This window comes from Micropterus salmoides, unplaced genomic scaffold, assembly GCF_014851395.1.
Source record: "Micropterus salmoides isolate LMB-PRFRI ecotype aquatic unplaced genomic scaffold, ASM1485139v1 Ms_hic_scaffold_1, whole genome shotgun sequence".
Classification (NCBI taxonomy): Eukaryota; Metazoa; Chordata; class Actinopteri; order Centrarchiformes; family Centrarchidae; genus Micropterus; species Micropterus salmoides.
This window is the reverse complement of record NW_024040040.1, coordinates 60,591,742-60,606,354: the sequence shown is the minus strand read 5'-3', so window position 1 is coordinate 60,606,354 and position 14,613 is coordinate 60,591,742. Positions and strand designations below refer to the sequence as shown.

Genomic DNA, 14,613 nt, shown 5'->3' with positions numbered 1-14,613 from the left:
TGGCTCCATGACCATCTGCACCGTTTCACCTGAAGGCTGCATTCTTTCCCCTTTGCCCTTCTCCCTGTACACCAACTGCTGCACCTCGGGTCACTAGTCAGTCAAGCTTCTGAAGGTTGTGGATAGCATGACCCTTATTGGATCTCTGGTTATTTATTGTTTATGGGTACCTAGTTGCCAGAACAAATAACTTGCATGTGTAACAGCAACTTGGCAATAAATCTGATTCTGATAATACTACAAAGGGTACGGTCTAGACCTGCTTTATATGAAAAGTGCAATAACATAACTTTTGTTATGAATTGGATCTATATAAATGAATAAAATGTAATTGAAAGTGAATAAAAGTCACATTTTTCTTGATAAATGACTTGAAAGATGATTTGATTGCCTGTTAATGTTGTTCAATAAAATAATAGCATGGAGACACAGATCCAAACCACAGAAAAGTCATCACAAAATCAATAGTCACACTAAAAAGAACATAACCTTACCGTGTTCAAGATTCACCGTAACGTGTTAAAAAGTCCTTCAAACGGAAAAGCTTTTAAATTCCACCAGGTGAGAAGCCATATTCTTACAAACATTTTGGACAAAAAAAATTGCTTTTCTCAAAAGCACTCTAATTAACCTACCTGCTGCTCTTAAAAGCACACACTAATTAAAAACTGAAGCGATCATGTATAAAGTATGGAAAAACACTTAAGCACATTATAGATGAGCTTATTAATAAAGAATACAACATGTATAATGTTAATGTTAATAAATGACTTACTAATGTGTATTAATGTATGAACAATATTTTATAAATGATGAATTCCGTATTTACTGATACTTAACTAATGCTTCATAGTGTGTAGTTGCTACAAAGTGTTACCTATGCTTCTTTTGTAGGATCCCAGATAAAGAAAATTAAACACAATCTGGCTTTTTCGGGGGAAGATCTATCCACATCATAAGATTGTTTCTAGATTTGATTAATTATAGTTACGTTAGAACATTGTACCTGTTCGAGATTCTCAGTCAGTAGGGGCATTAGACAAGGTTGCAGCAGCTCCCCTTTAAAATGTATAGTGGTTGCTGAATTACTTTCCATTTTGATTATAGATCAATGGAACACAAGGTTAAACATTTTTTGAAAGCACATTGTAATTAGTCAATTCATGGATGACACTGCATTATTTAAAGAAATGAAAGACAAATATCCAAAGGACTAGAATCCATTAACCAGTTCTCTAAGGCAGCAGGCATGAAACTTAACTTTGACAAATGTGAAATATTGGCCTAACATGATCAATCAGCACACCCAATGTTTAATATCAAAGTGAAAGCTAAAGTCAGATACTTAGGCATCACTGTCACCAGGTCTAAAGAAATAAGAGAGAAATAAAACATTTATAAAACTATTAATAAATGTAAAACTATTTTGAACTCTTGAATACAAAGAGACATCCATATTTGGAAGGGTCTTATCAAGAGACATCTACCCCACTTTTACATTAGAAATCTCAGACAAAATGTCTAGAATCATAAACTATGAATTTCAGCTTTATCAGGAGAAATAAATGTCACTACATAAGGAGAGCTGACTAATTAAGAGTGTCGAGGAAGGCGGTCTGAATGCCATAGACTTTTCTGTTATAAACAAGGTCCTGAAATTGAAATGGCTTAATTCCTTTATTCTGCACAAAGATTCAATTTGGTATACTATCCCTGATGCAATTTTTAACAAAATGGGAGGCAAGGGCCTCACTTTGTGTTGGAAAGTCGTGGAGACATTTAAGGGCTCATATTCAGGGTGTGTTGAAAAACACGAGACGTGAGAGTGCACAGTATTTGAGTCACGAGAACAAGACAACAAGATACTCCAATGCTTTTTAGAAGAAATATTCATTGATGAAATATGCAATTCGATTTGGGGGGTCTTGGGGAGAGCATTAAACTCTTAATATTCTGCATTCTAGAGAAATTTTCTGCACCAATTCATGGTGGGAATATCTTTATTTATATGAAAGGAAGCACAAAATTCATGTGGCCGCTAACAATTTGAATATAATGCAGTAATCAGCAACTTTTTTTTTAGCTTAAGTTACTTTTTTTACATAGAATTTCTTGTTTTCCTATTGCGCAAGTAAACCTTTCTCATAGAATTTTTATTTGTTATTTAACATTTCTTGCAAATTTTCAGAAAACATTCAGCACATGCTCAAATGCTTTCAAAAAGTGGTGGGGACATGTCAGTCCCAGTGTAAATGACACATGGGAGGAATCAATTTTATTTTATTACAATGTGACTGCCCCCAGCGACCCTGTACGCAGGATAAGCGGTTGACGATGGATGGATGGATGGATGCAACGTGACTATGATTTATACAAGCTGCCTGTGAAACTATCTGACTTCTACCAACAAGTTCTCCTGTATAGGAATTTAATATACAAACAAAACTTTACACCTTATAATACACACCTGTGGAACAACAGATATATTCTGTCTAGTAACAAATCGCTGTTTATGGGAACTTGGATGGAAAAGGGAATCTGGGCGGTTTCCCACTTGATGGACATATTTGGTCATTTTTAAAATTATAAAGATTTTTGTGTCAAATTTAATTTTCACTGCCCAATCAGAATACTATAAAGTGATAAAGGCCATACCAGTTCCCCTTAAAACAGTGATTCAGCAGCTTTTGGTGCACTCAAATATTAAATTAGAAATGAAGCCACTTTTTATCAAATGTACAAACTATGTTTTTGAGAAATGTTTATCAACACAATACCATCCTAATCTGCTGAAAAGAAAATATGTTCTTCAAGAATTCAGTGAGGAAGAGGCAAGGAAAAAAACTAAAGGTATATTATTGCACCTTCTAAATGGGATGTCGATCAAAGCTGGAGTACTCTAGAAGGACAATAAATTGGATTTTCTGATTAATAATTTGATTATGTTAGGTAAGCACTTTATCCACAGGTGCAAAAGGTTAAGCCCTATATAAATGGTTGGATGAATGAACTCAAGCTTTTCGTAATGTCTTTGCATTACATGACGAACCAAAATGCCCAGATTCTTTTGTCTTTGTTTAACTTATTTATGCTCCTGGAATAGGACACTCACATCCTCCTTATTTCTTAGTTAGTCTTGCTATAACTTCAATACTGTCTCAACACTATTTTGTATTTGTGATTATTCTCTGTTTAAGTATGCCATAAAGAGTTGTCAAGGGGGTAAGCTAGAGATCGGACAGTGAAGCCGACCAAAACCTGCATGGAGGGATCCATGTAGGCCCAAAAATGACGTCAAAACCCTGTGACACCCCGTCGCTCTTGAGAGATGTAACCGTATTGCTTATAAACTCTCAGCAATCTAAAAAAACTCCAGGAAATAGAACATATTAAATGGAAGTCAGTTTGGAATATCAACAAGCAATATTGTGTCACCAAAAAATTAGAGAAGTTTCATTTAAAATTATACATTTGATTTATCCTGTGAACCAGGTTATCTCAAGGTTCATGAAAGATGTTGTGGAAAAGTGTGTGTTTTGCAGTGGTGAAGCTGAAACCATCTGTCATTACATTACATTAACACTTTATTTTGGTTTAAAGAATGAAAAGCAGTCAAAACATGTATGTATGTAAAGATTTAAATATCTGCATGCCTTTGTTGTTTGTCACATTATACCCCTCTGTTCTTTAGTTATGTCATGTTATATTTTGTTATGTTATACATTTTTGTCTTGCTTATAAAATGTCTGTTAAGAGATGAAATAAAGATTCAAAGATTGAAAAAAAAGCAATCTAAAAAAACTATTCGGCGATCAGTGACGCTGCGTGGTGGCAGGTGAGCTTCGTAGGTGGGCTGATTAATCAGTGAGGATGCCAGTCAGACAAACACACTGAGCCATGAGACTTTTAGTTGGCGCAGCTGCCAGAATTACGGTGTTTCTGCCGTTGCTCTACGTCATTAAACCACGGTTATGCTGCGCGATCATGCGCAGTAGACGCTGGTGCCAACAGGAAGCAGCCTTGTAGTAGTATTTTATTGGTCCAAATCTGGCTTCACTCCTCCATTCAAATCAGGGGGGTGACTTCGTCTAGTAATATAACGTCTATGAGAGTAGTATTGGAATTTGACAGTGACAGTGTAACATCCGGCGGAAGTAAATAATAAACATGCCGGCTTACTGAATCTGCTGGAAGGAGTTGTTGTAGTCGGAGTACCGCTAATTATTTATTTGTAGTTCAGCAACAATGTCTTCAGTTGAGAGTTTGAGAGAGTTTGTCAACGAGCGACTAACTGCTGCTGCTGAAGAAATATTCAGAGTTTTTAAAAACACTATCGTCGAGTACGAGGAAGAGATCGATCGTCAGCGCAGACTGCTGGATATCGTTTGGAAACCCGAAGTAAAGTTACACAGGATAGGTAAGTAACGCTTTATTGTGTTATAAGTTACACAGAAGAGGGGGCCAGTATATTAAATACAAAGTGTTACATATACTGTATAACGTTACTGGTACTCATTTCCTCACGTCTCTGCATTTCTTTCTTTGCCATCACAGAAGTAAGGTTAGCCTGTTCCTTTTGTTCTCTGTCCCTCCAGAGCTCCCACAGCAACATGTCTGTAAGGAGGAGGAGGTTCTGGCTGACCAGCAGCTCTGGATTCAGGAGAGGATCCCCGGTCTGGACCAGAAGGGCCCAGAGTCCATATTTCAGAAACACCTGAGAATTCACACAGGTGAGAAGCCATATTTTTGTGAAACACGCAAGGATCAAGTCACCTGCTTGAAAACACCTGAGGATCAATATACAAAGGTTCACCCGTGAATGAAATGCACTTTTGCAGTCACCACATCTCTCAATCGAATGTAAAATGTGTTCCATGATATGAGATCTAAGTTTCCCTTCATATGACTGTATTATATTTCTATTAGTGACATTATTTCCATGAAACAATTGTAACTTCCAAAATGGAGGGCAAGTGGGGTTTGGGGGCATGGCCCCCCGATTTTATTCTTATTTTTTTTAATAAAGCACTTAAATGCTCATTTCTAATGACTTTTGCAAACAGAATGTACTTATTAGTGTGGCTCAAAGAGGGTATTTGCAGTGACAGAAGATGGAGAGGGTAGATTATGAAGACTCGGGTGCAAAGTCAGAAAGACGGAGTATAATAGAACTAGAACAAAACTCCACTGACTAACTACCATAAAAACCATGCTATTGCATATAATCTGTTAGTTAATGTAGCTAGCCACAGTACAAATGTATTTAATTGTCCTAATGTTACACTTGTGAGCTGTCTGTGAAATTTCCTGTGTTTCACTTGGCCCCGACTCTCCCTGCAACACGTTTGTGAACACAGAACTGTCTTCAGTGCAAACTCTGATGACATGTCATTGGCCTAACAAAGTCTTTTACTATGTGAGTTTTAGAATGTCTAGTAGCTATCCATACAACTTACAAGCTCGTCTTCCTCAGTTTGTTCTGCTAGTACTCCTGTGACCTCTGTCCTCTTCCTTTTAAAATACTGTAGGATGCTCATCTCTGTGTGACAATTTTGACTACATTTAAATTTATGGACACGTAACAGGTTTTTAAGGCCAAGGATGGTCACAGACAGGGGCGAACAAATGGCCCAGGAGTCCATGGTCAGCCCACTCTCCAGACAAAGCATCTGTTTGGGTCTTTAGAGACCTTGAAGCAAATTGTTTGTCTGAATATAAAACCCCAACACAACATGTCTCAGCAACATTATTCTTGTGTCGATGAGCATGCGATGCACCTTTATAACAGCTTAAAACTGCAGTGTTTTCCCAGTTTAATGTGTGCTTCAGATGAATGTTTTGGTGTTGGTTTGTGGGTGCTCCCCCCTCAAAAAAATTTGTTTTCTTATGTTAATATGTAATTTCACATCATCTTGGACCATTATTTTCACCATATCTCTGAACAAATAGTTGAAAAAGCTAGAGCAGGTAATAAATAACCAACAGTCAAAGTTCAGTCTACTGGAGGAACTACAACCTTTAGATCTGGAGAAAGTAACTTGGTTGGTTCTGTTGCTCCACAGTGATTTTACAGTGATGGTGCAGCATGTTTTGGGCATCACCCCTAAAACCCTGTTAATATGACCTCAGAATCATTATAGATACGACTGTTCATGTTGGCCTTTGTGTCTTCATTTTACAGCTTCTTAAATTTATCTATAGACATTAATATAAAAAATAGGCAGCATGAGAAACCTCCTCCCTTCTGAGGTACATTTTATTTGCACATTAAAATCCAAAAAGAAACGTCTCCTTCACCGTCACCATCTGACGCTCGGACAATCAAACACTCGCTACGCACCTTACTATATTATGACATTTCTGATGTGAGTTTGTTATCTGAGCTGCTAAGAAGCTGACAGCGGTGTTAGAACCAGGTTGGAACAGAAGGGCATGCAGGTTTAATGCTGGGCTGAGTGTGAATGAAGATGATAACTAGGTTGCAAGTAACGCCTTAATAAACAAAAAACCAAATGAAATTAAGAACAATAAATACATCTGTATCAGTATCCTGGATTTAAAACAGTTAACAAAAGGTTCGTCAGACTTAACGTGATGCATGCCGGACTTAAAACAAGGCATACTGGTTAAAAATTGTGTCCAACTCTCTCAGACCCTGCAAAACGTCACCATGTCACATGACATTAAAACCTCGCAGCTGCAGGCGCCGAGTCCGGCGGCCACAGTTGCTTTTTCCCGACTGCACGAAGTTGGAACCACACTTTTGCCTGGTCTCGCGGTATTTTTCTTTGCAAATGCCACGAGATCAATCATTGATCTCAGCTCACAGTAAGCTGCTGCAGGTAGAATGTGTCCAACTTGACGGTGCCGTTTTTATACCCCGCCCCTGCAGTCATCATCAAGTTGGCGAAAGTCAGCTGCGGTCATCTCGAACGCACCTACAGACACAAACCAGGCATTCAATATTGCCACCTGCTGGTAGAAAGGCGAAACAGATTGCTCTATTACAATGAAAACCACAATAAAAATTAATTTATTAAAATTATTGTGCTAACAGTAACAAATCTGCACGCACAATAATTACCTAGGTTAAACTATATTACCAACTATATTGCACCAAACAATGCGCTCATTAAACGTAACTCTTTTACATGAATAAATGCACAATATTATATATTGCAGAATGTGGAAATACCACATGAACAATGAAATATACTTGGACTCATTTCCTCACGTGTCTGCATTTCTTTCTTTGCCATCACAGTTCTAACATTAGCCTGTTCCTTTTGTTCTCTTTCCCTCCAGAGCTCCCACAGCAACATGTCTGTATGGAGGAGGAGGTTCTGGCTGACCAGCAGCTCTGGATTCAGGAGAGGATCCCCGGTCTGGACCAGGAGGACCCACAGCCTCCACAGGTTAAAGAGGAACAGGAGGAACTCTGTACCAGTCAGGAGGGAGAGCAGCTTGTAGTGAAGCAGGAGACTGACACCTTTATGTTGACTCCTACTTATGAGGAAAGTGACCACAGTGAAGCAGAACTGAAAAGTGACCACCAGCTCCTCTCTCACAACTGTCATGTAGCTGAGAGCCAAGATCAGAAAGGAGGCGAGCATGAAGACTCAGGATCAACTAGAGATGCAGAGCCAAAACTAAAGAATCAAGATCACAACAGCAGAAGCCCCAGAAACAATGTACACAAGTCTACCATGTCAGAGGTTCACCATGATCCTCACACAGGTAAAAACGCTTTCACATGTGACACATGTGGAAAAGAGTTTAAGTTCAAGTCACTATTTCAGAGTCACCTGAGAACCCACACAGGTGAGAAGCCGTATTCTTGTGAAACATGTGGAAAATCTTTCAGCCAGGGGAGTAGCTTGATAGCCCATCTGAGAACCCACACAGGTGAGAAGCCGTATTCTTGCAAAACATGTGGGAAAGTTTTCAGAATCAGAAATCACTTGCAACTCCATATGAGAACCCACACAGGTGAGAAGCCGTTTTCTTGCTCAACCTGTGGGAAGACATTCTGTGTCACTTCAACACTTAAAAGACATATTAGAACCCACACAGGTGAGAAGCCGTACCTTTGCAAGATCTGCGGGAAAAGCTTTGGTTACTCTTCAGCATTAAGTACACATGTGAAATGCCATACAGGTGAGAAGCCATATTCTTGTGAAACATGTGGAAAAGATTTCAGAACCAGCAATCACTTGCAGCTTCATATGAGAACCCACACAGGTGAAAGGCCATACCTCTGCAAGACCTGTGGTAAAAGATTCAGTGACTCTTCAAGATTTAAACAACATACGAGAACCCACACAGGAGAGAAGCCGTACTCTTGTGAAACATGTGCTAAATCTTTTAGCCGGAGGGGTTACTTGAAAGTCCACATTAGAACCCATACAAGTGAAAAGCCGTAGCTTTGTGAGACTGCAGGACAAAATTCAGTGACACTTCAGCATTTAAAAAACATATAAGAACCCACACAGGTGAGAAGCTGTATTCTTATGAAACGTGGGAAAGCTTTGAGAGTTAGTGGTCAATTGAAAAACCACGTAATAAAAGAACACAGGTGAGAAGCTGTAGCTTTGCACAAAAAGATGTGTTGATGCGTCTGATATAACACAGCACAGAAGGCACCATACAGACAAGTAATCTTGTAGGAGACGATTCAGTTCTAGAGTTCTCAGTTTTTTGAGCTGTGAAGCTTTGATAGTGATTACCAGCGAAGAATAAAAGCTTTGCCGGTGTTGGTCAGTCAGTCATCTTACGCAGATTGTTTAAACGTCTGTTGATAAGCAAGCTGTCATTTCACGAGCTAGAGCTGTGTATTTCAGAAGCAGAACAGCAGAAAAAGTTCTGGAAATTACATGAGTGAAGGAGAAACTTGATTATGGAGAGAAAATGGCGAGTGTGTAAGTCATTGTCTGCTGTGTGTGAGAGAGACAGGGATAGAAAAAGAGAGAGTGCTCCATTTCTTTATTCTCATAGCGTAGGCTAACTAAAGCAGCAAGTTATTATTACCAAGACTTTGTTTTTAACTTTGTTACAGCTAGGCTAGCAGACTCAAGTGCAGGAGTAAGAGAGGGAGGAGACTGGAGTTATATAAAAGAGGAATATTTATTGCAGGGTTGAAGGGATTGGATATAGAGTCGGGCAAGAGTGGTGGAGTGTGAGGCTGAGCAAGCAGTATATATGTGTGTGTGTGTGTGTGTGTGTGTGTGTGTGTGTATATATATATATATATATATATATATATATATATATATATATATATATATATATATATATATATATATATATATATATATATATATATATATATATATAATCTAATATTATATTTTGTCTTTATTTATTGAAACTGGTTCGCTATGTTGTCGTTTGTTGTAGCCTTCAGTTTACTTATTAATTTTAAAATGTAGGCTATTTGACTGTTTTTATCTGTGATGAAATTCAGGTAAAAAAAAAGGTAAAAATATTAAACGCATAACTGCCACACTGCCGTTGTCATCGCTCAGTTTAAAGTGCTCCCACACAGCCGAGGGCTTCATTTTGTTTTGCCTGTGATGGTGTGTGAAAAAAATCTCAATATTTAAATCCCAAATTCAAAAATTTAATGCGTACCCAAAAATCGAATATTGGGTGTTCGGGTCCAGACCTACATAATTGCAGCACTTGTGGTAAAAGTTTTACTCCAATCAGATACTTGAACACACCTGAGGATCAATATACCTCTGTGGTGATGAAGTATTTTGAGCGACGTGTTGTCCCACCTCAAGTGCAGTTGTTCTGCAGAGCCAACAGCTCTGTGGACGATGCAGTAAACATGGCCCTTCACTACATCCTCCAGCTGCTGGACTCTTTATGAACCCACCGCAGGATCCTGTTTGTGGATTTCAGCTCTGCTGCTCTCCCAGCTGGGCGTGCCTGACTCCACCTGCAGGTGGATTACCGACTTCCTGTCTGACAGGAAGCAGCACGTGAAGCTGGGAAAACATGTCTCTGACTCTAGTACCATCAGCACTGGTTCACGCATTTCTCCCTGTAAACCAACAGTTGCACCTCTGTCCCCAGTCCGTCAAGCTCCTGAAGTTGTTTGAGGATCCCATCCTCGTTGGGCTTCGTTTTCTCAAAAATTTGCAACAATATCCAGGGGTATGAATAATTTTGGACATGACATTTTTAGTACAAATAAAAAAAATAAAAATAAAAAGTTGAGATTTATCATTAATAACCTCTAACACAATATCGTACTGTCTTTGTCACTTGTTTAAGGTATTTCCATCCAGATGAAACCTATTTGTAAAATTAAAATTCACTATGAATCAAAATTTGGCATGGGGCTTAATTTTATATGAAGTCACAATAGATACTTTGCAGGTTAAGAACTTACAGTAAGCTTATGAAATGAGATGCATTGTTTAACTATCCAACAGGATGTAAAATGGGCTTAATGGAGCTCAACGTTGTCTAGCTGCTCAATACAAATGTTGCATGTTAGGACAAAAGTAATTAAAATGTTATGGCACTGATAAGAGGCCGCTGATGAGAGACTGATTTTCAATACGTAATTTAACGTTTCTTTAAATATATTTTGCTGATAGTACTCTCCAAGGGTGCTTTGTGTTAAAAAGTGGTGGGAATTTCAGAGAAAGTACACTTTTATTATTTATATAAAGGGAAACGCATAATTCAGGGAGAAGGTGACAATTCAAAATATAAAATATCATAAAATATAATGCTGTAATATTTTCTAGACAATGCACTTTGTTTCTTCTATATTTACATTGCATGTTTTTTATTGTGCAAATAAATCTTTCTCATTTGTAATTAACATTTCTTTGGTTTGGTCTATTTGTCTTTAAATATACACAATCACATACACCAAGAGAATAGCCATCAAAATGTGTTCAATCATTTGTCCAATATACTGTATATCTTTATATTCATAACAAAACAAAAATATTTATACAATGAAAAGAAGACACTCAAAGCAATGGCCTTTAAAATAAATTAAGACTCTCAAACAACCTTTTCATGTGTTCAGCAAAATTATATGAGAATTGAAACATAAACATGGCAAAACAAACACTTCCTATATAACTATACAACTGATCTTACTATTAATGAATACATCCACAATTTTAATTAGACATTGGTCAACTTCTGTACAACAACTGTAGCTTCATTGTTGGTATTTGTTTGTTCTTTTTGTTTTCCTTAACTGTCACAGTGAAGTTATTGAATGTTACAATTTCCCAAAATTATGCAAAACTATATTTCTATGATCTAAGTGTTGTAGTATCATCAACATGAGATCACTGATGCCTATGGTGATTTGTGAGACACAGCTTATAAAAGTGAAGTTATTGAATTTTATTGAATATTAAATTCTCCAAAATTATGCAAAACTATATTATTATTAAAATTCCAGAAAATTATGCAAAACTATATTTCTACAAACTAAGTGTTGTAGTACAACCAGCAGGATATTAATGTATTTGTGGGGTGATTTTGGAGACAATATAGCCTTTAACAGTTAAGTTATTGCAAAATTATGCAAAACAGTATTTCTAGATAAAAAGTGTTGTAGTATCATCAACATGAGATCACTGATACCTGTGGTGATTTTTGAGACACTACATCTTATAAAAGTGAAGTTACTTCACTACATTTGAATTTTTAACAGTTAAGTTATTGAAGAGAAAAATTCTCAAATTATGCAAAACAGTATTTCTAGATAAAAAGTGTTGTAGTATCATCAACATGAGATCACTGATGCCTGGGGTGATATTGGAGACACTACAGCTTATAACAGTGTAGTTATTGAATATTAAAAATAGACCTACCTAATATTAGTAGTCTTTTTTCTCAAAACTAAGTGTTGTAGTATAGCCATCAGTATATCCTGAATGTGTAAGGTGATTTTGGGGGCACTACATTGTATAAGTGGGAAGTTATTGAATATTTCTTCAGTATGTGTTTTCGGCGTTGCAATTTGTAGACGGTCCCTGCAGTCTCGTCTCACAGCCGGCTGCACGTAGAGACCAATGTTATTTGTGCCGCTCGTAGGACGACTCATTTAGATGAAAATGTACTTGTAGCTTGTTGTCTACTTAATTACGATAGTAAAGAGGCATTGATTGTGTTTTAAACACGTTTTGCTTACGAGTTATTGATCCCGGAAGTTTGAATCTGTGAATATATTTCCAACTTTACTGAACTTAAATATACTGTATCAAGTCTGCCAACTTTTCAGTTTAGTTTGGAGTGAGATTTGCTATTGGAGGACCGGGGTGAAGTTAGAAAAATGCATCTACAAAAAATGCTGGCCTCAGAGTCCTGAAAGGAGTACAGGTCCAGAAGAGAAGGGAGATTGGAGCCAATCACCTTCTCTGCAGAGCGAATGATGCGCTGCAGCCTGGCCTTGTCCCTGGCAGTGGCAGCAGCGTACCAGATGGTGAGGGAGGAGGTGAGGATGGACTCAATGATGGCGATGTAGAAGTGCACCATCATTGACTTTGGCAGGCTGAACTTCTTCAGCTGCCGCAGGAAGTACATCCTCTGCTGGGGCTTCTTGGTGATGGAGGTGAGGTTCAGCTCCCACTTGAGGTCCTGGGAAATGATGGTGCCCAGGAAGCAGAAGGAGTCCACAGTGGTGACTGGGGAGTCACACAGGATGACGGGGGAGGGTGGGGCTGGGCTCTTTCTGAAGTCCACGACCATCTCCACGGTCGTCAGAGCGTTGAGCTCCAGACTGTTCTGGCTGCACCAGGTCACCAGATGGTCGATCTCGCACCTGTAGGCAGTCTCATCCCCAACCTGAGATGAGCCCAATGAGGGTGGTGTCATCTGCAAACTTGAGGAGCTTGACTGAGGCTGAAGGTCAGCGGAGGAGTCATGGGGGATGGTGTCTGATTGACTCTCAAAGCGGCAGTAGAACTGGTTCAGCTCATTTGCCAGGCGAGAATCGTTTATGGAGTGGAGGACTTATAGTTCATGATCTGTCCCTCCAGACAGAAGTGGTGTCGTTTGCAGAGTACAGTCATTTAGCTTCTCGCACCTCCTTGCTACACCTGTGCTTTAACACCCTGCACCCGGCCCTGCCACCGCTCCTAAATGCCTCCTCCTTTTCCAACCTTAGCTGTCTGAGTTTAGCTGTAAACCAGGGTTTGTCATTGTTATAACTTACACTGGTACCCTTACCACCACGTCCTCCACATCTCATCCAGATTGGTAGCCTTCTTGAAAACGTCCCAGTCAGTGCAGTCCAAACACGCCTGAAGATCCTCAATAGCTTCACTAGTCCACTTCTTTGATGTCCTCACTACAGGTTTACAGAGTTTTAGTTTTTGCCTATAAGCAGGAATCAGATGGACCATCACTTGATCAGTGTCCCAGTGGAGCGCGTGTGACGGCGTGATAGGCACTGCTAACTGCTAACTGCTTTGGAGTCCCTGAATCACATGACATGGAAGCTATTGAAAATAAAATGCATTTTTTACATAAATTATTAATAAATATTAATATAAAATAAAAAAGTACTCAAATCTAATGAAGAGGTGTGTCTCATTTGCACAGTGTAGTTATACAATTTGGCATTGGTTTGGAGTCCGTGGGTTTGCACAGTGAAGTTATACAGTTGCAGCATACAGCATTGGTTTGGTGTCCTTGGATCACATGACATTGAAGCTATTGAAATAAATTATGATTTTCCCGTAACACTGTTTTAACAATAGTAATATATTGATGGTCCCTAAGCTAACCCCCTGTGTTTAAAAGCGAGCCATCGGAGGTGAGCTAACTGCACTTATACTGCCAACACTGGGTGAACTGGGTATACCTGCTGACTGGCTTTATGGATGTGGCTTCAGTACAAGCCAAACAGATTGTTTCTCTTAGCGCAACCGCTAACATCCAAGACACCGTGTTTTGGGACCCCTCTAGCCTTCCCAGGCTTTCATCCTGCTCGACTCCAAAGCATCAGTCAACCTGGGCTGAAGTGGTGGTCCGTGGCTTTAAGAGAGGCTCGGATGGGGCTGCCTCTCCTCCGCACATCGGCCTCTCCAACCGCTATGCAGCCCTGTCTGACGACACTCTGGTCCAACCAGCAGATGCACCTGCGGCTTCGAGTCTCCCTGATACGGATCTCTTTCGGCGCACAGTGCCTGCCGACACTGTTGCATCTCCTCCACCGGCTACATCTCCTGCTCTGGGCCGCCGGTCTGTTGCCGGGCCTGATCAGCGGCCGTCATCCCGATCAAAAACCTCCGCGTCCCGACGTAGGATCCTGAAGGAGGCTGCGCTCAGACGCTCCGGAGGCCGTCTCTACCCGGCACCGTTGGGTAGCCCTTCTCTCAGGTCTGTTACTGCTACTCCAACACAACACTCGGCAGCTCACACAATCCATCCTCAGTCCGCACGCAGTGTTGAAGCAGATTCTGCTCAGTCCTGCTCTGGAACCCCACAACCGGCATCTCCTCGTCCTCTTTTCTCCCCAACCACACTAATAATTAGTGACTCCATAACCAGAAACATCCGTTTCTTTAACGCTACCACTCGCTGCTTCCCCGGTGCCACCACGGCTGACATTTTAAAAAAACTCCA

At 39.6% G+C, this 14,613-nt stretch overlaps 1 protein-coding gene across 8 annotated transcripts in view; it reads left to right on the top strand.

Moving 5' to 3' along the window:
* Positions 1-14,613, top strand: part of LOC119914715 (zinc finger protein 239-like) — a 55,473-nt gene that overhangs the window by 1,891 nt on the left and 38,969 nt on the right. For 2 of the 8 annotated variants that reach the window (XM_038734204.1, XM_038734197.1), the window contains exons 3-4: positions 4,596-4,730; positions 7,306-7,737. The exons of 1 other annotated variant lie outside the window; for it this stretch is intronic. In XM_038734204.1, coding sequence (XP_038590132.1) covers positions 4,596-4,730; positions 7,306-7,737 — 567 coding nt within the window. Of the gene's footprint in view, positions 1-4,128; positions 4,418-4,595; positions 4,731-7,305; positions 7,738-14,613 lie in introns of those variants that run through there. 5 more of the 8 variants (XM_038734218.1, XM_038734225.1, XM_038734212.1 and 2 more) reach the window with 5 other exon arrangements.